Source organism: Camelus dromedarius, chromosome 11 (genome assembly GCF_036321535.1).
Source record: "Camelus dromedarius isolate mCamDro1 chromosome 11, mCamDro1.pat, whole genome shotgun sequence".
NCBI classification, from domain to species: Eukaryota; Metazoa; Chordata; class Mammalia; order Artiodactyla; family Camelidae; genus Camelus; species Camelus dromedarius.
Window position 1 is genome coordinate 13341615 of NC_087446.1, and position 26950 is coordinate 13368564.

The 26950-nt window shown below is 41.4% G+C and overlaps 1 protein-coding gene across 1 annotated transcript in view; it reads left to right on the forward strand.

Annotated features, from left to right (window-relative positions):
* KCNMB4 (potassium calcium-activated channel subfamily M regulatory beta subunit 4) overlaps positions 1 to 26950 on the forward strand; it is a 54099-nt gene that overhangs the window by 20249 nt on the left and 6900 nt on the right. Inside the window, exon 2 of the mRNA XM_010986398.3 lies at positions 5222 to 5349. Coding sequence (XP_010984700.1) covers positions 5222 to 5349 — 128 coding nt within the window. The remainder of the gene's footprint in view (positions 1 to 5221; positions 5350 to 26950) is intronic.

The window sequence follows — 26950 nt, forward strand, 5'->3', positions numbered from 1 at the left end:
TGTTCAATTAACCTACATTCATAAGGAATGTGTGTGTGTGTGTGTGTGTGTGTGTGTGTGCCCACGCGTGTGGCATATGCACACAATGAATTCTTGAGGCATGTGAAATGTTGTGGAGTTTATAAATGACTCAGTTACACTTTTTATTCCATGATGCTTTTCTGGTTATATGTTTATATTGTCAGAAATGTCATTAAAGTTACAAATCATAGCTGACACAGAGATGTCTTACAGGATTTCATAAAATGTGGGATTATGGTATTCAATATATAATTACACCTGTGTTCCAGTGGATAATGTTTTAAGAATTTGTTTTCTAATGAAATTTACCTTGGAAATTATTTAGTCTGTATGTAGCCCACTAAACCCATTCCAGTAGTATGTCTTTCAATACTCCCCTCCCTAACCAAGTCACGAAGGAAGCTGGAACCCCAAAAGTTTCTTCATTTCTCTTTCTTAGATAATGCCTAACATAGAACCTGGTCCCCAGTGTTTAGTTAAATAGACCACGTGTTTTGTGCAGTAATTTTTGTTAATGACTCAGTTAAGGAACAAAGTGAATTTTGCCTGCTCTGCCCACCTGACTGAAGTGTAGTCCTCAAGACACTTATCACAAAGAACCCATTCAAAAAGGGTTCTATTAAAACACAAATTCATTGTGGTGGGCTGGAAAAGAATGCTGTTACCAATCTTAACGAGCCCTAAAATGAGATGATGGAGAAGAAATGGCAATATGTACGTAATCAAATATTTCAAGTCAAATGGTGATAGTGCCGTCCCCAAATAAACTCACTAGAAGGCTTTCCGTTCATATATTCAGAATAGCCCCCTCGATTCTGTCAACTTTCGTCATGAATGCAAAAGTCGAATTTTCTTTCTAGATGGTAGGCGTTAAACAAATATATTTCATCACATGCCTCTTTCTCCTGAGTTATTAAAGGAAAGTGTTTTCATGCAAGTTTAGGCAGCAAATGACACAGACTCTAGTGAAGGTTATTTGGGTGATAATGATATTAGACGCTGCCTTTGCAGATGAAAAACCAAAGAGGTCAGCACTGTATGAAGAAGTTTCTCCAAGGGAATGCTTATTGTCCTCCATCACCAAAGACATTGTGTCTATAAATTCCCCTAAGTGAAATTACATCTATGGCACCAAAAACCAACCCTGAAGCCAAATTGAGACAGGAGGGAACAAACAAAGACTTCCAATGCATTTCTCTTGCAATGTACCGGAAAACAAAGGGCTGCAACAGATTGCTTATCAGTCCTCAGGAGGACTACACCAATTCCAGTCCCAAAGAAACATTACCCTGGTTCTCCAAGAGAGGGTTGCAGAAGTCAGGACATCTCCCTTACCCCCAAATCAGTGGACTCCAAGGCGAGAAAACTGGGAAGCCCTAAAGATAGAGACATAGGAGGCAGTGAGGTGCAGTGGTTGAGAATATTCTGGGGTTTGAATCCCAGCTATTCCTTTTGCTGTTGTAACCTAAGGAAAGTGTTCTTAAACCCTTTTGTCCCTCGGTTTCCTCATCTGTAAAATGGGGATGATTTTAATAGTTGTTCATTTGAATTAAGTGAGACTTGGATTAATGTGATGTCTAATAAATGTTGGCCATGATGATGATAATGATGATCATCATCATATGATGTGCATTATTATTTGTGCCCTTCCCCCAAAGGAGGGACATTCATGGAAGAGCCATTATGGTGCCTGGAAACCATCAGGCTTGAACAACCTGGAAAGGAAAGTTTCTATGATTGATAGCTTTTGTTGGAGAACACTGCTTTGAATTTTCATTTATAGCTTATTTGAAAATTCTAACAATCTACACTGATCTACTACAAGTAAAATTGAGAAGGAATCTAGGGAGAATCTGAGTTAGGCTTCACAGAAATTTTAAAGACAAACTAAGTGGACAATCAAGATATAACATACCACAATAAAGGAGTTAAAAAAATTAAAAATAAAAACAAAACAAAACAAAACAAAAAAGGACATTGGAGGAAGCCCAAACTTTTGCCAGAACTTTAATATAACAAAATGATGTGCTTAATTTCTTATTTTAATCTTTGTTACATGCTGAATTATACATTTTAGGAATTTTAAAAATCTCTAATAAATTATTAAGCATTTGTCAAAAAATGGTATAAACAATAATGATTTTTAAGCGCATAAAGTTTAGCCTTTTAACAATTTTCCTTTCAAGCCGATGTGTTTTAGAAGTTGCTGGAGTGTCATAAGCTCATTATTTAATCTATGATCCTCTTTGGAAAGAATGCAGTGCATGAAAAACACTTGAATTTGGATCACAGGTTATTTTGCCCAATGTGAAAGGGTACTTTGCTTCCAAAAATCCGTCCATGGCAGCTCAGAGTTTCCTAAAGGCAAGAAACATTCCTTGTGTCCAACACAAAATCACAGCATACCTAGTACAAAACTTTGTACACTCAGTGAAAGTTTTTGTCTGTCTTTTTCAGACCCATATAGGTGTGATTCCCCTGGTCAGATCATATGGGTGTCATTCAGTAGAGACATTTCTTTTAAATCCATTTCTCCACTACCCCCACCCCCAAACTGAATAGTAAAGAATTCGAACTGGTTGACTTGCCGCATTTTAAAATCTCCTTTAATTACACCTGGTTGTAGGTTGTTAACTCCCTAAAATGTTGAGTACACCTCTTGTATGTTTCGCGAACCTTTTGTATGCCCATTGTAAAAAGAGCTCTGATGAATTTTTCAGATTTCACACCTCACGGCTTCTGCCTGCAAATCTAGAAATTTCTCCTTCCTACAAAGAGCCCATTCATTTGGCACCAACTCTCGCTTTATAAACTAATTGACCATGATACAGAAAAAGAATATTTAATAGAAGGAAAGGAAATGTCCAGCACATTAGAGGAAATAAGCAAAAGGAAAATCAGAAGCCCCTTATGAACATTTTCCTAATGCAGATACAGGTCCCCAGGTCAAGACCTACCACACGCATCCTTCTTGCTGCCTGCAATGGTGGTGTCTTCAGCCTCCCCAGCCATCTCTCCAGGGATCACTCCTGGGAAAAATACTGCAGCAAGGTTTGTAGTCCTGCCTTCTGCTGAGTCCTTTCTTGGCAGACCTCTGAGAAAAGAATCATAGAGATGTGGAGCTAGAAATTAGTTTGGAGATTTAACAGATTAGAAAAAATGAAATCCAGAAAAAGGAAATAATTTACTCAAGCTCAAACATATAACAAATACCACGACGGTAGCCTGGTCTAATGGTCTCCATTGCTTCTAAGCCCAACCGCTACTTTGGAAGAACTCAAAATTCGTAACGTCACAGAGTTTTTTAGCTTTGTGTTATTGTTATTAATAGAAGTGAAACTATAGGCAGAGGATAAATATGCAGTGATTCCGTCATTGAGACAATATTTGCATAACATGTTTTGAGTTTCTTACATATAATAGAAAATAACCAAATTCACTAAAATTTAAAATGTGTTTATATTGGTTTATTAAGATGTTTACCCTCATATGAGATGCGGAAATAGCTTCATCATCTTGAATAAAAATCTATCTAAGTGTGTTGTTATTAATTAATTCTACCGACATTTTTGGAACTTCACTGTTAGCAGGCATAGCCCTAAGAGTAAAGATACAGAAGAGAGAAAAATAGTGTTTGTCCCAGCTTGCCAGCAAACCGAGGAGGCTGACATTAAACAGAGAAATAGGGTACTGGGTGATTCCAGCTGTGTTAGTGCCGGGTGCAACATCTGTGGCAACGCAAGTGCAGGGGACTAAACTGTGGAGTAAGAAAGAGAAGGCTCCCCCAGACAGACGCCCAGAACTGCAACTTGGAAGAAGGGGACCAGGTGGGAGGGTACAGCTCAGTGGTTAGTGCGTGCTTAGCATGCATGAGGTCCTGGGTTCAGTCCCCAGTACCTCCATTAAATAAACAAACAAACAAATAAATAAATAAACCTAATTATCTCTCTCCGCCCACCCACCACCACCAAAAAAAAAAAGAAAGAAGGGGACTAAGGGCATTAAAAGAAGACAGAACAGCACGAGGTAGGTGAGGCAGCATGTGGCAGAGCTGGGAACAGAGGCTTTTGTACGACCACATCCAAGACTTAAGTGAGGACGAGGACAGGCAAGGACCAGATCACGAAGAGCTTTGTCCATCACGCTAAAAAGTTTGTACTTTACCAGAAAATAGTGAGAAGGTACTGACAAGTTATATTCTGTAAAATAACGCAGCTCAAATTATACTATAAAGCTAATGAATTTTTTCCCTGCTCCTTAATAGCAGACACCTCGGTTAAACATCTGAGATTGGAATGTGATGAATCAGCAGACTCTAGTCCCAGTCGTAGAGCTGACCAAAGTCTCAGTTTCCTCCCCTGTAAAATGGGGCTCACTAAAGGCTTGTTGTCGGAAGTGCAGGAGGTCAGGCCTGTTAAACACTTATCACCGTGTCTGGCATCGTGAGTGCTCAGTGACCGGGAGCCGGCCTCGTCTCCGTGATCATCATCATTATCAAAGACCAACCTGGAGGAAATGGATTAGAATGCTAAGGGGTAATTTTCACGTCTAGGGTTAAGGGCAGTTTTCTGATTCTGCTGAGTGTATATTGCTTAGGGTAATAAATTCTCTTCAGAGAGAACTGCTCTGTCAGAGGCAGGGCCAGGAAAGGTCATCCATTAGCCAAATGCATCAATTTTATATACGTGAGAAGAACTTTTCTGTTGATTTTGTTTGTGCAAAAGAATGTAAGAGAAGGAGCCTGGAGTGTTTTAGTGGTTGAGAGCAGTGTCAGAGGAGAGCTCTCTGCTTGATCTGTTAGGTAAAAGTGGAAGAGGAAAAATACCAAGGTCCATTAGAAACGGGGGACAAATAAACTTTTTCTTTAAGCCCATTTGGTTGATCAGCAAGCCCTCATGCTTTCAGAGTATAGCATACGTTCAATTCACTGATACATTATAACTGTTTATAAAATATCTTTATACTGTAATGACTGAAAGTTATTTCTGGCTGTATTTTTATTACTGGAATACTTTCTATAAGTGCACCAAATTTGATATCTGAAAATACAAGTTTAGCAGTTTCAGTTTGATTGTGTTAAAAATTAAGTAGGTCAGAATTAGATTTACTATCCACGTAATGCCATCTCTCTGTTTAAAAAGGACTATATTTCAATATTCTATAGAATAATAGGTTTGCTTTCTGTGTTCTGTTTTGTTAGTGCTCCTATATCCCTCCCTGTAAGAGAGAAAATCAGAAGAACTTGGAAAGTGTGATGAACTGGCAACAGTACTGGAAGGATGAGATTGGTTCCCAGCCGTTTACTTGCTATTTTAATCAGTTTCAAAGGTAAGCCAATATTTACATCTGCATATTTTAATTATTTGTAGCCTCTGTAGCGTATTCTATTCGTAAATCATAGATGGTGCTCAGTTGATGAAATATACAGCCTGGAGATGGACTCAACTCTGTCCAGCATGGAGTGAGGGAAACCCCTTCTTTGCAGGATGGGAGTCGTGTGAAAAAAATCTGTCGGCCAAAAAGAAAAAAGGGAGAACTTGTGTCATGGAGTTTACCCTCTGGATACACTAAGAAAGTGCCTTTAGGCAGGAACATTGTATACTAATAACGTTCCCTGCAAATTACAGATTGATGCACGTACACTGAACAGTGTGCAGATTTATCAGCATTTTGGACAATGTCAAATCTTACCTTTTCTTTTCCTTTTATTCTGACCAAGTATCCATAAAATGAGTTCACACCATGAAAACTCGACTTAGAGAGAACTCAGATTATGCCCAATAACAATGGCTCCTGGAGTAGAGTATTTCAGTAGGCACCCAGATTAATGATAGGGATTTATTCATCAGACATTCAGAGTTTTCACAGCTCCATGCTGTACATCTCATCTTGGCTGTTACACTACCGTGTCTCACCTTTCTCCCCCCATAGTCCCTCTCTTAGTGAATGGCCTATTGTCCACTCATCTAGCTAGTCCAGAAACTCTGAGTAATTCTTAATTCACTTTTCTGCTTTATACTCTACGACTGGTACTCACCATCATGTTGATTTTACCCCTGGATTAACTCTTCCTCACCTTCCCTCTGCCACACTTTTAGTTCACACTCACATTCTTTCTCAGCGCAATAGACACAGTAGTCTTCTGCCTCCACCCTGTGCCCCACTCCAGTACATTCTTGGTGTTGCTGCCAAAGCGATCGTCCTACACGTGAGCCTGATCAGGTTACCCCTCACAGTTTTCAGAGTAAAGTCATCAGATGTATTTGTTGTGTACCAAGCCACCCTAAATCTCATGGCTGACTAACAGTCCTTGATTACTTCTTATGATTTTGTGGGTTGGCTGGAAGTCCACCTGCTGGTCCCTCCGGGGCTCATGTGCCGTCAGATGATGGCTGGACGAGCTGCCTGGTCCGGGGTGGCCTCCTCCCTCACATGCCCAGCACTTGGTACTGGCTCAGCTGAAGCACCTCAGCTCTCCTCCACCGGCCTCTCATCCTCCAGCAGGCTAGACTGCCTTCCTTACAGCATGGCAGCCCCAAGACAGCATTTAAGGAGAGCCAGCCCCCAGCTGTGGAACTCACATAACATCACTTTTGACATGTTCTGTTGGTCAAAGCAAGTCATGAAGCCAGCCAGATTCATGGGTGTTGAAATAGACCCTATTCCTCCTTCTTCTTCCTCTTTAAAAAAATTTTTTTTTTATTATTGAAGTGTTGTTGATTTACAATGTTAGTTTCAGGTACAGCAAAGTGATTGTTATACATACACATATGTACATATTTTTTTTCTTTTCAGATTCCTTTCCACTATATGTTATTACAAGATATTGAATATATTTCCCTGTGCTATACAGTAGGACCTTGTTGTTTATCTATTTTATGTATAGGAATGTGTGTCTGTTAATCCCCAACCCTTAATTTATCCCTCCCCACCCCTTCCCCTTTGATAACCAGAGTTTGTTTTCTGTGTCCATGAGTCTGTTTTTGGTTTGTAAATAGAATTTGTACCATTTTTTTAGATTCCACATATAAGCGATATCATATAATATTTGTCTTTCTCTGTTTGACTTATTTCATTTAGTATGATAATCTCTATGTCCATCCATGTTGCTACAAATGGCATTATTTCATTCTTTTTTATGGCTAAGTAGTATTCCATTGTATATATATACCACATCTTCTTTATCCAGTCATCTGTTGATGGACATTTAACTTGTTTCCATGTCTTGGCTATTGTAAATAGTGCTGCTGTGAACATTGGGGTGCATGTGTCTTTTAGAATTACAGTTTTCTATGGATATATGGCCAGGAGTGGGATTGCTGGATCATATGGTAATAGACTGCTTCTTTTTTTCTTTTTTGGGGGGGGGGCGGTGGAGGGGCGGCAATTAGGTTATTTATTTATTTATTTATTTATTTATTTATTTATTTATTTATTTATTTATTTATTTATTTAATAGTACTAGGGATCGAACCCAGGACCTCGTGCATGCTATACACATGCTCTACCACTGAGTTTACCCTCCCCCCTAGACTCTGCTTCTTAATAGAAGGAGCTGCAAAGGTTTGGTGGCCGTATTCTAATTCACAGCATCCAAGCCTCCTCAGATTCTCGCCTCAGACTCCCTCCCCTCCAGCCGCACCTTCATACTCATATTCTTTGCCATAGCCATTCTGAACTGTGTGAAATTCCAAGAATCTCTAACACTTTTATACCCATGCCTTTATATTTGCTCCTCCTGCTTCATGACTGCCTTGCTGAAGACTCTTCTCGGATGTCACCTTTGCTGGGCTGCTTTCCTTGATCTCCAAGTTTCATTTATTTGTGTATTATTTAGGATGCTATCTGCTCTAGGTCAACCGAAAACTGACTCCAAGTAGCATAAGCAATTAGGAAATTTATTATTTCATCCATCCGAAAATGCACAGGTAGATCAACAGTGGAGTAGCTTGAGACAACAGCTTAACAGTGTCAGCAAGAATGCCACTCCTTTCTAGATCTCAGTTTTACCTCCAGATGGTTCCCCTCATGGATACATTATGGTTGCTGTGGTTCCAGATGTCACAGCCAGACACAGCAGTGTCCAAAGGCCGAAAGAAACCTGTCTCTCCTGGTATGTTTGAGATGGAGATAGGCAATGTCTCCAAAGTCATGTGGAGGAACCGTGTATGGAAAGGGGGCAGAATCTGTGGAACAACTTAAAGTGCCAGCTACAACGTATATCTCTCGTGTTCGGTATAAGGCCCTTTCTCAGAGACTTGCAATCCTTGCACTCGTAACTATGCCAAAAGAGTTTTTTAAAAAATGCACCACAGACCAATTAAATTAGAATCTTTGGTGGTTGAACCTAGGCAATATTAACATTGTAAAAAAGTGATTCCAGGGATTCTAATATATGACCGGGATGGAGAGCCGGTGCTCTGTCCTCTCACCCGTCACCCTCGGCTGGACTTGCTGGTGTGCCCGTCTCCCCAGCCAGACTGTCTATGGTTAATGGTGCGCACCATGTCTTCTTTGGCTTTGTATCCCTGGTACTTAGCACCACGCCTGGTTCTCAGTTTAAACAGTGCTTGGTGAATGAATGAATCAGCGACTGCAGTGTGCCAGGACAATAAGGAGGGGCTTTTGTTTCCAAGGAATTAGACTCTATTGGGGGAAACAGATGCTTATGCAAATGTGAGTACGACTTCATCAGCTAGAAATGAGAGGGAGGAAGACCTTGAAGGTGGGGGTGGCTGCCGTAAAGAAGCCAAGCTTGACGGTGTAAGGTACGTTAGGTGTACAGGTTATATAATCAAGAACGGTAAGTCTGTAAGCTGGAAAGGTAGCCTGGGGTTAGGTTTCTAAAGGATCATAAATGCCATACTCAGGAAATGGTCTTTGTCATACGGGCAATGAAAATTGGTGGAAAGTTTTGTTTTTTGTTTTTTTGTTTTTTGGAACCAAAGACTGACCTGAGTAGACTCTGATTTAGAAAGTAACTGGGCTGCGAGCTGCGTGTGCACGGGAGCGGACCGGTGGGGTGAAGGCAGGGAGCTCCAGCTCAGAGGTGGGAGGAGGAGAGGACTGAGTGAAAAAAAATATTTTTGAGTGGCTAGCATGTGCCAACCATTGTGAATAATGTTTTGTTTCGAGCACCAAATTTCTTACAATAGTTCTAAATACCTGCCCCATTTGACAGATGAGAAAACTGCATCTTTTTTTTTTAACATTTTTTATTGATTTATATGCAGAAAACTGCATCTTAAAGACACCTTTTGACATATTTAAGTGAAACGGACACTTTTCATATAAAGTAAAACCCCTCTCTTAACCATTTGCTTGCCCTCTCTTATATTGATGTGAAATGTAATGATGATAATAATGTTGCCAGTGACATTTACTTCTTAGCTTAAATAGCCTGAAAGTGTGGTTCCTGTTGACACCATTGTACTGTGCGGGTGATCAGGGTGACCCTGGGATGGGTACAGTGCAGTGGGGTGGGGAGGGGCTTCCACCCCCATCACCCCTTTTAGTGCTCCCAAGTCAGAGATGGTCATCCCCATTTCACAGATGAAGAAACTGAGGCTCAGAGAGGTGGAGAGTCTGCCCAGATCAAGAACTCAGAAAGGTCCGTCCTGGTAAAGCATTTTGAGGGTAGTAGTAGTAACAGAAGTAGCGCACGGAAGGGTCTATCAGAAAGACATTTAGAGCTGCAGTCAACAGAGCTTAACGACCATGTGAGTGATGAGGAAAAGGGATGTGTCAAATGTGGCTGAGTGTGCGAAGAGGATAGTGCAGCTCTGACTGTGCTGAATTTGAGGGTCTCACACGATATCCAGAAGACGCGTGAAAGAGTTAGAAGTACAGACCGGTAGTTCAGGAGCAAGAGGTCAAGGTCTGTGCTACACAGATCTGGGAAACACGAGCACACCAGCTGCAGATGAGGGAAAGAGAAAGAACGCATCCTGGGAACACGTGGAGTGAGAACCGTGGGCAGAATCTTGGGATCCCCTGTGTTGAAGGTGCAGGGGAAGGAGATGGAGAATGAAAGGCCAGGTATTGAGAGGAAAGTCCAAAGACTTGGAAGGGGGGGTGTTTTTGTTGTTGTTTGTTTGTTTGTTTGTTTGATGTTTAGTTGATTTACAGTGTGTTTGTTTCTGGAGTACAGCATAGTGTTTTTCTTTTTTTCATGAGAATTAAAGTAACTTAATTCATTCTTATAATCTCAGCCAATATTTCTCTTTTTTTCTTTTTAACCCTGTTTTTAATTGAAGTATAGTCAGTTTACAGTGTTGTGTCAGTTTCCGGTGTGCAGCATAGTGTTTTCAGTCACAGGAGAAAGGCGTGATCAGGATGGACTGCTGAGAAGTCAGTTTTGACAGTTAGGAGTCTGTAAAGGATCTTTGTGGGAAGAGTTTAGTTGCTGTCTTGTTAAAGCACAGGGTTTGAAATCATTTTCTATCAGGCCATGAAGGCTTGAATAAGGGCAGACTACTTTTTCAAGAAGTTTTGCCTTGACTGGAAAAAGAGTTTGGGGAGGAGCTGAGTAATTGAAAGGGAAGCAGGGATGGGTACGGAGAAATGAGACTGGAACGGACTCAAACTGCTGGGGAAGAAGGAAACATTGAATCCAGAGGGTAAATGAGGCAAAAGGGAACACGCCCTGCAGAAAGTGAGATGGGATGAAATAAAAAGGTTGAGAAGTGGGGGTATGTTTTTCTGGGAGATGGTAGCGCAGCCGCAGGGAATAGGCACCAGCAGTCGGGACAGTTCGATACTGAACCCACCACTGCTGGAACCACGTGATCCTTTATGCTTCCAGCCCTGGACCAGGAGCTGGTTTCAGAATGTGAGTGACCGACCTTGAGTTTGCAGGTACAGGCAGACAGGCGCCCCCTGCCGCATCCTGCCCAGCTGGTGGTCATCTTAATGACTTCCCCCTCCCTCCCAACTCAGGCACTGAGTCTTGTAAAGCTAACTCCCCCAAGTAGGGTTGCCTCCCGTCAGGACGTGAACTCTGAATAGCCTCAGTACCCAATCAAGAAGGACAACTCCCTGAAACAGTGAGAAGTATCTGAAAAGAGCTCACCCTAGGTATACGTAACGACTTTGTCAGCTTTAGCCTAGCGGTACCTTTAAGCCATCAGTCCTACTTCAGAATGGATACCCAATTACTATCCATCATCTCGCTGTCCTGTTTGCAAACTACTGAGGTGTCCATAGAAGTGGGGGTGTCCTGTCACAACTCAGAAGAGCTCAAGACAGGATTTTAGTGCCTTTGGTAAAACAGAAGTTTGGAGTTTGACTCTGTTACCATGACATTTGCAAGAGGAAACAAGAGTGCTGGTTGGAGGTGTGAAAAGTGGCAGCTCCTCGGTGCCATCTACGCTGAGGACACGTTTTACTACTGCTAAAGAGGATATAAAAATAGACCTACTGTAGAGCTGCCCAGAGGCTCTTGATAAGATGAACTTCATATTTGAAGTAACCTTTCCGTTTCACTCAAACGCAGGAAATTGGGGAGGACAGGTACCAAGAGGTTTCCATTTTTAAGAAAAGGGTGTTATTTAAAACGTCAAAGACAAAGACGATTGGAGTCTCAGCTTTGTTGAGGCCTTATCGAGTGGAGTTATGCTCAGGAAGAGAACGTGCAGGGGCCAGAGCAGCCACCAGCAGCCACACCTGCCACGGAGGGGCTGTCCCCATGCAGCCACCACTCCCTCTGCACCCAAGAAGGATGCCATGGAGGTGCTGCTGTGGTGACTTCACGCCACGGGCTCAGGGAACCTGGCCTGGCTGCTATGAGTCGCAGCCTTCCCGCCCGGCCTTCCGGCTCTGTGTCTCCCGCCCCGGACGCTCCCAGTCTCGGCACAGTGTGTAGATTTCCATTCCACACTTGTCAGTCTAGGAAAGGTCACACTCACCCTCCCTCTACCATTTTGTCTCTCAGCCTCTCCTGGGCTGATCCTTTCCCAGCAAACCCTGAGTTATGCCCCCTTCCCGAGGATGTTTTGAAATCCCCATTCCACTCCTGGAAAACTTCTCTGTGGTCTGTCTTTTCATCCAGCTGTCCTTCATCTTCGCCTTCACTGGCTTTTCCTGGAAGAGGACGTGTCCCTGGGAAATGCTTATGTTTTCTTTGATTCCCTTTGGGTCCAAAGGCTGGGAGGAGTGGTCAGTCTTTACTGTTAGAATTTTTCCTCTTCTGGAGAGTAAAGTGCTTTTCTGTACAGGTTTACTTTTTAATACTTTATTTTATTGTCCTGAGTGGCTAAGAGTTCACAGAGCAGGCTACACACACACACGCACACACACACACGATCGTCTAATGAATAAATCCAGCCACACCACCTGTGATGTCTTGAGTTCGTTCCTCTGGTTGGAGGCCCTCACTGCTTCTCACCCCGATTGTTGACGTGACCCTCAGCTGGTCTGTCAGCCTTGGCCTTTCTCTCATACATCACCTACCCTCCACTAGGTCTTGTTTCACTTGAAGTCTCTATTTGATTTTGTCACAATCCTTGATTAAATGTCTCTACCTCCTTATTGCCCATAGGATAAAGACCATGCCTTTCCAATTCCAGCTTTGACTTCTGCTATTTTTACCCAAAGAGCTAGGGTAAAAAGACAGACACGACCCATGCCTTCAGGGAGCACACAGTCTGTTGTCACACCATCAGATGGATAGTTACGCAGTGAGGTAAATGCTACAAAGAACAGCCGGGGAAGCCACTATGAGATACTTTAACAAGGTGGGGCGTTTCGAAGTCCTGTATGAGTAAGTCACAATGAGGTGGAGACCAGAGGACATTCCAGAGTTAGCTGGGTAAAAAGGGAGGGGAACAGAGTTTCAGAATGAGACACCACCACGTGCATAGGTTCTGAGGCAAGAAAGAGGTTGGTGAGTTGGAGAAACTGAAAGGCCAGCCAGTGTGGCAGGGCGCTGGGCAGAGGAGGAGAGCGGTGTGTGTTGATGCCGGAGAGAGTGAGCAGGCTTTACATTTCTCGTAAATTCACCAAGCAGCCAGTGATGGAGGGGTGGTGGTGACTTGACTTGATTTAAGTGTTTTCACTTCTGGTCCAGCTGCTTCAGTCACCTCAGGTTACTCTCTGCTTCTCAGACATGTCCCTGCCTCTGCCCCGTCTCTCTCCTCTTCTCTCACCTGGGGACACCTTCACCTTTGCCCACTTCTAGGAGTTCGCACACCACAGTGGTTCAAGAAGCAAGCCTGGAACTAGCCACTTCCTAGCATGTGTGGTCCTGGCTGTGTCGCTCTGAGCTATGTGCCTCAGTTCCCTTTGTAGAAGGGAGAAATAATGAGGCTACTGTGAGGTTAGCAATGACCTGGCATGTGCCTTCCCCACAGTAATTCCTATAAAAGTATTTGTTCTTACTATCTTTATGACTGTTAGTAAGATTTGCCTCAAAGGCCGCTGGGTAAGCTTCTCTCACCTTTGCAGGGAGAATCAGTTACTTCCTGTTCGGAACCATGGCTCTGGTTCCTCTTATCACACTGTTAGAGTTAGTTGAATGTGTACCTTTCTCCTTTTATAGATAATGAATTCCTTAAAGCAGCAACCAGGTGGCATCGGGCATCAGAGGTCCATCTTTCCTCTGCCACTTACTGACTACGTGACGGTACATTGTGGAACTGCTTCCTCTTGGTTTCCTCATCTGTAAAATGAGGAAAACGTTATCTGTCTTCAGGATTTTTTTGATAAGGATCATATCTGCATAATTGTGCATCCTTAGTAAATGTATGTGTTCTTCTTTCTTTGTTATTTTCTATAAATTAATTTATTAGTTAATTATTTAATTTAATAATAAATCAATTTAATCAACTTATTATTTATTCAATTTTAATTAGTAAATCAATTTAATTTGTTATTTAATTATTTAATTTACTAACAAATTAATTTAATTCATTAATTATTTTCTAATTTTCTATAAATTTCTAACAACCTAGGTAGAAACAGCTAATCAGCGAATAACCTGGTTATTCACTGATTGGAAGCTGAGTCAGGTGTTGAATGAATAAACACTAGAGATCTGATTAATGAGTAAAGCAGTGGAACACAAAAGTAACTAAAAAGAAGGGATTTTATTGTTAAATAAAATAAATATGTTGTACTTCTGATACTGAACAAGTATATCCACATTTTAAGTTCAAAGTATGTTTGTCCTGTAGTACGTATTTTTTTGAGGAGGAGGTAATTTATGTATTTTATTTGTGTCTTCATTTTTAGAGGAGGTGCTGGAGATTGAAGCCAGGGCCTCGTTCATGCTAAGCGCACACTCTACCCCTTGAGCTATACCCTCCCCTCTCTGTGGCATGTATTTCCAAATCAAATTGGCCCTTATTAGCATTTTAGAGAAAGGTGGACACGATGGCCAGAACTAAAACTCAGTAAGTGCTCTTTGGAACACAGTGTGAGAGCCATTAAAACAGAAGTCAAAAGCAATCGATTAGGAAAGGAATGCTCACTGACTGAGAGGCTCAGTTTTCTCATCTGTACAATTCAGTAGATTGATAGATGAAATGATGTCGAAGATTCCTTTAAGCTCTCAAGTTTTATGCTTTTGTGATTCTCTGATTTTGAAGGCTTACACGGTTAGAACAGCTAAAGATGCTAGATTACATCCTAATGGTGAAAGAGAAAGGAAATTAGCGAAGAACTAAATGGTTAACAGTCTGGAACCATTTAGTGGAGGAGCAGACAGTCTTCCTACCCCAACAATAATTGAGTTTCATAATGGTGACACTGAGTCATCAAAAGAGCTAAATTTGGTTCGAGATAGTCTCCTTAAAAGGCGAGGAAATGTGTAATGAACTTTTAGGAAAATTTTACCAACTATATTTTAGTATTTGTATCAGTTTTTCACAACTTAAAAGGTAACAGTTCAATTACTTGGAGAATTCACTTATGTGACTACCTACCTCCTCTCCTTGAAATAAACAATATTGTTTGAGGGGCTGCAGAATCTTCCTGCCACAAAATTGCTTATCACTCTTCTATCGTGGTGTTACCCTTTTCAATGTCTTAGATTTCATCCATAAGATTACCACCATTTCAGTTATGTATTCTTTCATTTATTCAACAGGGATTTATTAATCACCAGCCATGTACTAAGCATGAGTGATCAAAGATAGTTACGTCTTTGTTTGTGCCTTCAGGCAACTCAGTGACTACTATGAAAGACCAATATGTGTGTAAATAATTGGATGTAACGTAGTAAGTGCCATGATGACACACACACACGCACCGTATGATGCTTGGACCTGTGGGAATGGAGATAAGACGTGGAGAGAGAAAAGCCTTCACAGAGGAAAGTTGGAGCTGAATTTTTAAAATAGGAGTAGGAATTGTCCAGATAAGTGAAGCCTAGGGAAAGAGATTTCAGAGAAAGTAAAGCATGTTCAGAGGCAGTAAGATTTGAAATGTTATGGCCAGCTGGAAGAAGTATAAGGAACTACATATACTTGGAGAATGCCTTTGGGGGAACAGGGGTAGGTAAAGTGGAAGAGGGGCAGTCAGATCATGCTGTGCTTTTGTAGCATGCTAGGTTTTAGACTTTCTTCTGTGTGCAGTGGAAGAGCAACCGTCACATTGGTGTTTTAAAAAGACCAGTTTCAGGACTGCGTGGGAGACTGACTGGATAAAAGCCAAAGATGGAGGAAGGGTTAGCAATTGGACATTACTGCATCCGTCTATACAAGGCATGGAAAGAGCTTGGGCAGCGGGAGAATTAGTGGAGAAGAGGGGAGGGAATGGACATGAGATTGTGGGGAAGGGGAACCCACAGACACAGAGAAATACCTGATGGATGATGGAGAATCAGATCAAGTTTAAGAGGAGGATGAAATTGCATGATTCTGACTTTACATCCTGGATGTTGGAGGCACTGTCAGCTGGCGGGTTCTGGGGAAACTTTTGCTTTCCTGATATAAGAACCACCTGCTCCTGTCTCCACGACTTTTGTCCTGGCAAAGAAGTGGATAGAGTGGATAGATGTGGCTTGATGTCAGGAGTGCAAAAGCTGTATTGCAACTTTGCAGTGAGATGCGTGAAGCGAGGCATCCACACGTTATGAAGAATAAGAGCAAAGAGTCCAGCTTTCCAGCAGCTGCTCCTGGTCTGGCCCACTTGCCTCTGGATTTCTTATTTTGTGGAACAGATGACACTTACATGCTCATATACATGTCTCTGTACATTTATAACCAATACAGTGAGAGATGACAGGTCAATTGTGATTGATTTTTGCTATGTCTTTGCATTTATTTTTGACTCATGAAACTCTAAAACCAGACTTCTTTTAATATATTTATAGGTTGAATTTAATTGTTCCATTGGCTTCTAAGCTTTCCTTTCATTTTTTTATAGGACAAATTACTGAAGAAAAAAACTTGTCTTTACTGGCAGACATCTTAGGATACAAATGGGGGTGGCGGTGCATGTAAATATGGGAAGTGGTATTTTGAATAAATTCCATAGGGAAATTTTATTGACCTTTGAATGAACTGCTAAATACTGGACTCGATATTTGGTAAAAATTTACTTTTTAGTAGAGCTTTTGACTTCTGTTTTCTGTTTACTCTGAAAAATATTTCTTATACTCTATAATTAAATAAGAGATTTGTTTTGTAGTCTGTTTTTAAAAGAACATATTGGCTTTCTCTTTAGGCGTTAAGTCCGATGATAAATCTGGAGTCTTAAAAAACAAAACAGTGAATCTGGAATCTTACCCCAGCTGAGTCTTTTCTGTATACATTTGTGTCTGGTTCCATATTAAGACAGATTACATCAGAATTTAAAGCTTTCTTAGGTTTCAAAATCTGTACTTTTTTTTTTTTTTTAAGAAGAAATGATGACTGTGGCTTCTCCAGTATGCTGAGGAATATGTGTGGAATTCATTTCAGTGTTCTTTCAAAGCCTGACGAGCAAATGGCCATACTTTATGATATAAACTTGAGGGTCTGTTCTCCAGTGGTCATTCACAGTGTTTTCATGCTTGCCAATTCATCTCCTAACAAACCTTTATGATCGTGGCAATAAAGTTAAGAATTTGATGTTATTAAATCACTTTTCATTGAAGACAGTTTATGCAGCCATCAAACAAAGCCCTGAGGGTATTTGGGAGGAAAACTACAGGGCCTGGAGGACAAGTAGGTCACAGAGTGCAGCCCCGTCAGGGGACAGAATGCAGGGCAGGGCTGTGCGTCAGGAGACTTGAGTTCTATGCATAGTTCTCGTCGTGACTTGGTGTATGACCTTGGGCTGCTTACTGAAGAGCTCTTGCCTCCGTTTCATGTGGGATAAAGCGGGGCCAGAACTAGCCCTTACGCATGGAAGGGGGAATCAAATCAGGGGTACATCTTCTCATCATTTACTCCAACCCAAAGTGAATCCCTGCCACATTTTTGGAAAGGATCTTCCGTTCTCTACTTCTCACAACTCTGGTGACCGTGGACATCATCCCCTCTGAAGCATCCCATTTCACTTCCAAACATGGTTGGTTGTCAGGAATTCATTTGAGGAAATCTCTAGCTTAGGCACATTCATAGAGTTGCAAGTAGATTAGAGGTTACTGGGGACTCGGGGGAGAGGGAAAGAGAGTCCTGGCTTAACGGTTACAGAGTTTCTGTTTGGGGTGATGGAAGAGTTTTGGAGATAGATAATGGCAGTGGCTGCACAAAACTGTCAATTTAATTAATGCCACTAAATTGTATACTTAACATGGCAAATTTTATCCTCTCTCTATATATCCTCTCTCTATATATATCCTCTCTCTCTCTCTCTATGTATATATATATATACACACACACACACATATATACATATATATGTGTATATATATATTTTTTACCATAGTAAAAACCAACTCATCTTGTTTAGCACTGTGGTCTCAGTAGGAAGGTAGACCATGTGATCTGAATTTTACAGAAGGAGAAAACAGTCTTTAAGGTCACACGGCCAGGGAGGAGCAGAGTTAGGACCTGAACCTGAGTCCTTCACCCTCAGACCGCAGGTATCTCCAGCCCACACTGCCTTCGCTGCTGGGAATAGACCTGCCCCCACTGCGTGTGCTGCTCATCTTCCTGTGACTTGAGCCGGCCTGAGCAGGGAGGCCCGAGCGTCTTTGCCCCTGTTGTTCAAGCTTGAGACTAAAACTCAATTAATGAGGCCTGACGTGGAATTATATTTTATTTTTTGGCAGCCACAACACACTGTTGATTCATACAGAGCTTATAATAATCAGACTTACTCACCCCATGTCTGTTTGATACTCCTAAAGTAGGTCTCCCCCCACTCCCACCCCTCATTTCTAACATTTCACTGTGAGAGTGAAGTTCTGGATTTAAAAGTGAGAATTTAACATTTATCCCTATATAAATACATACTGTTGCCTTTTGACTGATCGTTCTGTTCTCTTGTGATTATTTTGAGTCTTGATTCTGGCACGCATCCAATTTGTTATTTCCTCCATTGTAAAATGTTACCCTAATTGTAAATCAAAATGATTGCAATCTCCTCATCCAAGTTACTGATAAAAATGCTGAACAGGACTGAGTCATAGACAAGAGAGTTGACTCTTTCCCTGGTAATTCCTAGCTCTACTCAGTAACAGCCAACCCCTTCATATAGTGCTTATTTTCTCTGTTCCAGAAAACTGTTCAAGTGCTTTATACATTACATCTCATTAAGCCTGCCCCACATCCCTGCAAGGCGTTACTGTCCTAATTCTCATTTTATACATGAAGGAATGATGCCCAGAGAGGTTAAACAACTTGCACAGATCACACAGTCAGTCCTAAGTAGCAGAAGCAGGACCCACACCCATGCACTCAGCCTCCAAACCCAGGCTCTTAAGCTGTCTGCTGCGCTGCTGCTGACATCAGCCAGGATTCCAGCCCCGACTGGGACAGCATAACTTCCGGGACTCTGACATCTGATTAGTGAGATTGCAACTGCAGCATTCTTTACGTGTACCACTGGTGGCAAAATCATCAGAAGTGCGAGGTGAAAGGACTTGTGCCTCTGTGTGTGCTGTATCTCCTTCCAAGAAGCTTGGACTCTAGACTCCTTTTGTGTCTGCTCAAAGGATTATTTCCTTTTTATCTCCCCAGGCACACAGAAGTACTCCTTCTCTTTTATTACCTCTGCACTTTGTAGAAATGCATTTTGAAAGGTATTTCAACAATAAACAAACATTTACAGAGCACCGAGAGCGCGTGCCTGGCGCCATGCCCAGTGATGGGAAAACAGCACCAGACAGGGCTCGGCCCCCACGCTTGCTTGGCGCTGGCTCCTGAGAACCTTCACTCCCGCGCAGCCCTGGCACCTGCCCACTGGAGGTGTTCTGCAAACGCTGTTGAATGGCTGCACGGACGAGAACTGAGTACCAAAAAAGTCTTTTAAAATGCTCAGATGCACACCTGCCAACTGCCTTTGTGCTTTAGATGAACAGAGGATCCGTTTTAACCATCACGGCTGTTTACTTAGTTGAAATTGTCGGATTCCCAGCCTGTCTCTGTGCGTTTCAGCAGCTGCATCCAAATTGTGCTGTGATGACAGCCTGGAGATCTCAGTAGCTCGCTAACAATGAGAGTTTATTTTCTGCTTACAGTACACATCTGTCCTGGTTCATATGCAGCTTTGCCCCCTGTGGTTATCACTGCAGGACCCCGGCTGAAGGAGTGGCCCGGCTCTGGGACATTAATGTCAGTCTCATGGCAGAGGGGAAGAAAACAAATTTCCCTAGGCATGCTCATGCCCACAGTTTTTAGTGATTTTCAAACTCTTTATCAAGTTTAGCCCAACAATCTGATAGCTATTTATGTGTATTGTCTTTTTTATTATTTTTTAAATTGAAGTATAGTTGATTTACAATGTTCCGTTAATTTCTGGCGTACAGCATAGTGATTCAGTTATATATGTTTGTGTGTGTGTGTGTGTGTGTGTATTCCTTTTCATGTTCTTTTTCATCATAGGCCATTACAAGGTATTCAATATAGTTCCCTGTGCTCTACAGTAGGACCTTGTTGTTTATCTATTTTATATATAGTAGTGTGTATCTGCAAATCTCAAACTCCCAATTTATCCCTTCCCACTCCCTCTCCCACCAGTAACCGTAAGTTTGTTTTCTATGTCTGTGAGTCTATCTCTGCTTTATAAATAAGTTCATTTGTATCCTTTTTTTTTTTTAAGATTCCACATGTGAGTGATACTATATGGTATTTTTCTTTCTCTTTCTGGCTTACTTCATTTAGAATGACGATCTCTAGGTCCATCCATGTTGCTGCAAATGGCATTATTTTATTCTTTTTTATGGCTGAGTAGTATTTCATTGTATAAATTCACCACAACTTCTTTATTCAGCTGTTGATGGACATTTAGGTTGCTTCCGTGTGTTGGCTATTGTAAATACTGCTGCTACGAACATTGGGGTGCATGTATCTTTTCGAATTATAGTTTCCTCTGGATATATACCGACAAGTGAGATTGCTGGATCATAGGGTAAATCTATTTTCAGTTTTTTAAGGAATCTCCATACTGTTTTCCATAACAGTTACACCAAACTACATTCCCACCAGCAGTGTAGGAGGGCTCCCTTTTCCCCACATCCTCTCCAGCATTTATTGTTTGTGGAATTTATAACGATGGCCATTCTGACTGGTGTGAGGTGATGCCTCATTGTAGTTTAGATTTGCATTTCTCTGATAACTATTGATAGTGAGCATCTTTTCATGTGCCTCTTTTCTTGAATTTTGAATATCACATGCTACCAGAGTACAATTAAGTTACTGGCATATGTAAAAGAAACTGTGTGGCTGACTGACAGGGTCTTTTTAATTACTCAAGTTGTAAAAATTCCACTATTATACTGTAAGTCATCACTTTCATTGTTATGTGTATTTCTCTATAAAACTTTTGTTCTCCAAACAAATATATGTAAGCAACTTATCAATTAGACAAAGGGCTTCGCAATTAATTTAGGTCATTTTATTGGGGTGAAGTATTTCGATATCTGTTCAGTGCACGTTTACCAAGAGAAATAACTGCATTGCAAAGCAAACACAAACCAGAACACAAAACTGTCATTCATATACTCTTTACTGTATAATTTAGGGGTTAGATTGAAGAATTCACTGCCAGCCTTGAGTTTCTGTCTTCTAACATACAGCAGCAAAATACATATACTCTGCTAATTATTTAATTTAAAAAATGACTGCTTGGTGCATAATACATTTCAATGAAATGGGTTTGTAACAATTGGGAAGCTTCTAGAGTGACAACAGGAGGTAGTCCTGTTTCCTTCCCACTTTCACAATAATCAAAAAGATACACAATGCACTTTTCCCCCTGCCCAGGATACATTTTTTCAGATCCTCTCTTCAGAGCTGCCAAAAATGATGGAGCCATGCTGATGGGAGAGGAATAGAAAGGGAAAGACAACATGGGGACTGGCTGAGTTTTATTCCTGAGAATCTAATTCTACGGAATTGGGCTTGACCTAATCAGACATTAGGGGTGACTTCCCGAGAGTAAACTGTGGAATGAGTTACAGGATCTTTTTCAGAGGTTTGGAAAAAATATAGAATGTCTGTTCACCTGCTTGGGTTCAGCTGGTATCGACTTCCCTGGGTGCTGGCGGCATTTGCTAGCACGCAAGATCTGAAACAGCACCGGGTTAGGAACAGCGGTGTTGGAAGGCTTCTCGGGGAGGGTGAAGCAGTAAACAGGGGTGGGGCAGGTGAGCTGAAGAAACAGGAGCCCCCAGTGACAGTAGTTCCACGCCAGTGTGTTGGTTAGACAGGCTAGAGATAGATTTTAAAATAACCAGGCAGGAAGGAAAGAAAAGAAACTCTGTAATGACAAAAAGCATAGTAAACACGATCACTTCCTCTTGGAAATTATCTGAAAATAGTTGGCAGAATCTGTAAAAACACAAGCAAATACACCTAAACTGCTTCTGCAGCTGCATCTATGTATTTACGATTGCAAACAAGTGTATGTGGCCTTTGAAAGAATTCCTGTGAAATCTAAGATCCTGTCCCCCCCCCCTCCCCCCCCTCCCCCCAGTTTGCTTAACTGAAAGTCCACGTCGCTGGATTTTCATTCCCTTCTTACTCCACTGACATTTACTGAGCTCTCATTTTGAGCTTCCCACAGTGTCGTGCTCTTCTAGGTGTGGGAACCCCTGGGAAAAATCCAGGCTTTATAGAGTTGGGCAGACTCGTTAAGACCACTGTCATTTGTGTGTGGGGGGTGCATTTGCACTGGAACCAGGGGTGGGTGGGTGAGCCCTCGTTCCTCTGCCTCTACTTGAATTGTACTTGTTAAGGAACTCCTGGCATCTTGATTTTCTATCAAACATGGTGTTGAGAAAGGTTTCTTCACCTTCTTTTAAATACCACGTTGGAACTGCACACAATATGCCCAGCACTGTTCAGATGGGAAGAAGATACAGTGACATTTGGGGGGGATTCCTTCCCTGCCTCATTTCCTTGAGAACCGAATTCCAAAGCTCTTGCCAGCTTTACAGACGCCCAATGGAATCCCTGCTCATATGCATATTTCGGGTGCCTCAGTATGTTTGTCATCTTCTCCCTGGAAACCGTTTCTCACGCCCACGTTGCAAGTGTGTGATCTGTGATTCTCTCTCCTGCTCCTTTTCGGTGTCCTCTTTGCCTGGAGCGAGGGCTGAGAATATGATTCAGCTTAGAGAAATGATACAAAATGTGGCTGTTCAAGTGATCTTTAAAGAGTCCTTTTCCGTGTGTGCGGTTACTATGCTGGGTGCAGCCCAGGACTCCCTTCACCTGAAACAATGGAAGGAGGTTTGCACACTTGGATCCCAGAGTCACGATATTCGGGCACCTGGAAGACACCGGCTCAATTTTCAAGCCTTGGATGTTATCAGCTTATTTAATTTCAAAAGGGAGCCTCTACTCTGTTTTTGAAGGTTTTGAGAAAAAGGCACATAATAATTTTTCTCTGTGATTATTTTTCCAGCGTTTGCAGCCTTTCCTATAAGGAGAACATCTCTTTCTGCTTTGTTTCCAGCTTCACAAAACGACTCAGGGACCCTGTTATTTTGTCTTAATCAGTGATGGGAATACTGGGAGGTCCTGATTTAATCAGCACTGTGGTTTCCAGTCCCTCCCAGTCCCTGGCGTGTTAGGAAGTTTCCTTCGTATCACTGAATTCTCAGGCATGCTGGATCACAACAAGCATCTTTTGATGTTTAAGAATTAGTTACTCTAAATAAGGAATTGAAAAACAGAAGGGCCTCATGAGCATTAACATCACAAATCAACAGTTCTATTTTCTGAGGATGCTCCTCCAGGAATAGGCAGTACTGAGATAGAAGATGGGTTCTGACAGACTTCCTTTGGGAACACAATGGCCCACCCTTAAACTTCCCCGTTTCTGGTTAAAATCTGATTTAATAATACATTATTGATCTTCAAAAATGAGAAAAATAATTATCTGGAAGAACGCATGTTTTTAAATAGTAGAATGGGTTGGGTAGAAATTATAAAACTATTTTTATAAAATAGAAGTTAAAAAGGTCAGAAAGCAACAATATTCAAATGACACGATCAAACTATCCACTCATTCCGTCTGAATTTCCCTGTGTGGAAATTCTACCTCAGTTTTTAAATTCAGAATTTAAAAAAGATTTGAAGGATAGTGAATGGAGACAAAGTTCAGGAAGTTCAAATTTGTGATGTGGTGGAGGATTGTGGTTCAAATTAATATGGAGAATTACTGGTGACAGATTGTTTCATGGAAGATGGAGCAAAGAAGAATTAAGAAGAGGGGAGGGTATAGCTCGGTGGTAGAGCACATGCTTAGCATGCACGAGGTCCTGGGTTCAATCCCCAGTACCTCCATTAAAACAGACAAACAAACAAACAAACCTAATTACCTCCCCTCCAGCCAAAAAAATTTAAAACAAATAAAAATAAAATAAAATAAAAACTAAAGAAGACTCAAGAGTCTTTGGACACATTTGATAAGGAGTGAAGTTGAAAAGGAAATAGCAAAGATGTATTACTAAGGCAAAAGAAGTCTTATGGAAAATAAGGAGGCAATTCCTTAGAGGGGATTAGAGTGGAGAATTGTTTAAAAATTCTCAGAGCTCCACTAACGATGTGGTCAGGAAAGTGGCGGGTGGGGATGTGGCAGACCTCTAACTAGGCAAAGACACAGTGTAGGGGATGGTGTGGATGAAGGAAAAAGTGTTCCATAATACTGTCAAGCAGGTGTGTTTTATAGGTGAATGCCTATGTCCTAAAAGGACAAATGTTGGAAAAAAAGAATGAAAAAAGTCAATAACTTTTTATACCTCAAGTTGGGATAATAGAAAAGAGCTTTTTCTGTAGGTTTTTTTGTTGTTGTTGTCACTTCTGTTGAGGATTTAGTTCTGGATGACTAACGGGAGTGAGGCTTTCTATTCCGCCATCTTGGCCCACTGACACTCCTCTGCTTTTATTTTATTAAAGAACAAAATCGAGTATCTTTTCCTATGACTATTAGCTATTTGTTTTTATTTTTGCCTGTGGGTCTTTGTGGAGTTCTTTTTTTTAGCTATAACAAAAATGTATACATATATCCAAAAATGGATTCAAAAATGATTCAATTCGTAACTGGATCGTCCATATTTCCTTCATAGTTCCTGTGATCTGTAGACAGGTACCATCTGTGGAGCAAAGCCGAGATGTTGATAGAATACTTCCCAGGCTTCTAAAAGCTCTTATCACAGTATCATTGCTGAACTCAAGTGGGCAAAAATGGGCTCACCACGGAGCAAATCACCATGAAGAATACTGCCAAGGATCTCTGTGTTCTGGTCCCTGTTTCCCACCATAATTTATAACATAACTATGCGGCTTCTAGATTAGCTGTTCAGGTGCCTTCCTGTGATCACAGAGGAAGATAAACATACTTTTCTCCCCTCTTGGCAAGTTCTTGTGATTGCTTCAAACAGCAGCTAAACACATTAGTTAATTACTCTCCTATAAGGATAGCTCAATTATGCCAAAACCAAATTCAGTGTTTTCATAAGCCAATCATCAATATCTTTCAGTGGAAAATAAAATCTTTTATAAACCGTTAATCAGTAAATCAAGTCAGTTTCTTCATGAGATGCATTTTAATTCAGGCTCCTTCTAGAAAGCACATAGCATAGAGTTCTGCTAAAAACCAAAGCATATACGAATGAATACCCACATGAAGATTTTCTAGATTATATATCAATGATCAGCAGTTCCTACCTGAGACTCTTCAATGACATAGCCACTTCTCTCTCCTGTGGCATTTCAACTGAATATTTGTTTATGCACTAGAGAAAACTTTGAAAGGCTGCCTGAAACCCAACTCCAGGCAGACAGAGTTATCTGGGAATTAATACATGTTGGATTATTTAGTTTTCAGTATAAAATATTTTGTCACTTCCGCATCAGGAATCTAACTTGACAGAAGACTGTTCTTTTAACCAATGAACAGAGAGTGCCTCTCAGTGATTTCAGCCTGGAACCATTTGCTCTTCAGTTATTGTCAAAAACTGGGCTGATCCATACGATATTTAAAAAGCATTGTTGGTAGGGGGCGGGCATAAGTGACAGGGAGGGGTTACCAGGGAGCACCAAGAAACCTTTGAGGCGATGGGTATGTCCACCATGTTGATTACGGTGATGGCTTCCAAGTCTATACGTGTGTCAGGCTCATCAAATTGTGTACTTTCAGTACGTGCAGTTTGTTGTATGTAAATGACACATCAGTAAAGCTGGGGGGAAGAATTAAAAATCTTAGGTTGTTCAGGTCAGTTATTCCCAAATGTGAGGCGTCGTCAGCCTTGCCTGGAAACCCATTTAAAACCTCACGAGAGCTGAGGAGTCAGTATTGTGAAAACCCCCCACGTGGTTTCATGAACCAGCTTTGTAAAACCGCTATTTAAGGGCCTTTTAAATGTGTTGTACAGATTGCTTTCTGTAAAAATGCACGCAACGTGATTTATCGAGTTTAGCCCCAGCAAAAAGGTTGATCCGGCAAATCAGCACACTTCCTTTTTTCCTGCGTAACTCATCTCTGTTCCTTTTCCCTTGGGCGCTGGGACAGTCAGAGGTAGGTGCCCCTTATGCTGAAGGCAGGAGCTTTTCTTAGCTTGGGGTGTCTGTTTTTTCCCATCCTAATTACATTGCACTTGTTCTTTGCTGTCAATTTAAGACGTTTATTGCACTTAACGTTCTTTGTTTTTGTTGTTATCCATCTCAGATTCTTTTTAAAAGTAGGTCATATGATAAATAATAAACACGATTTAGAGCAGGACTAGATAGCACCGATTCAAAAGGTCTGGAGGAGGAAGTCATTACTTTCTTTGGTGTCATTTAGCTACGTTGCTACACCAGAGGCCTGGCACAGGGGACTGACATTATGCCAGGCAGAACTGTTTTATGACTGTGATAATGATGAGGCATTTGTAGACTTTAAGATGAGATTTCATCAAAATACGTAAGCGCAATTTCCAGTAATGATGCAGCATATTCTTGCTCGTGGAAACATGGGGAAAGCGTGACAACTAAAAACGTTTCCGGTGTTGATTGTCTGCCTGATAATTGACACACGCCTGTTCCAGGAAGGGTTTAATGAGTGCTCTGAAGGTTGATAGAATTTTGCAAGATGAAATACATTAGAAATGTGTGAAGAAAATAAGACAAAGCATGGGGGTCTGGTTGGCACGAAAAAGTCATTATAGTCTTGCTTAGAGATGGGCCCCAATTTTAACTTTCTGACAGCCTACATGAAGAGGAGATGTCTCTGCTCCGATAAGGAAGTACTTGTGATGATAAATCTAGAAAGATTTCTGCTTCCTATAGGATCTGCATGGAGAAAGCACTTTGAAGGAGATCATTTTGTCTCCTGATGGGTACAGTTGCCC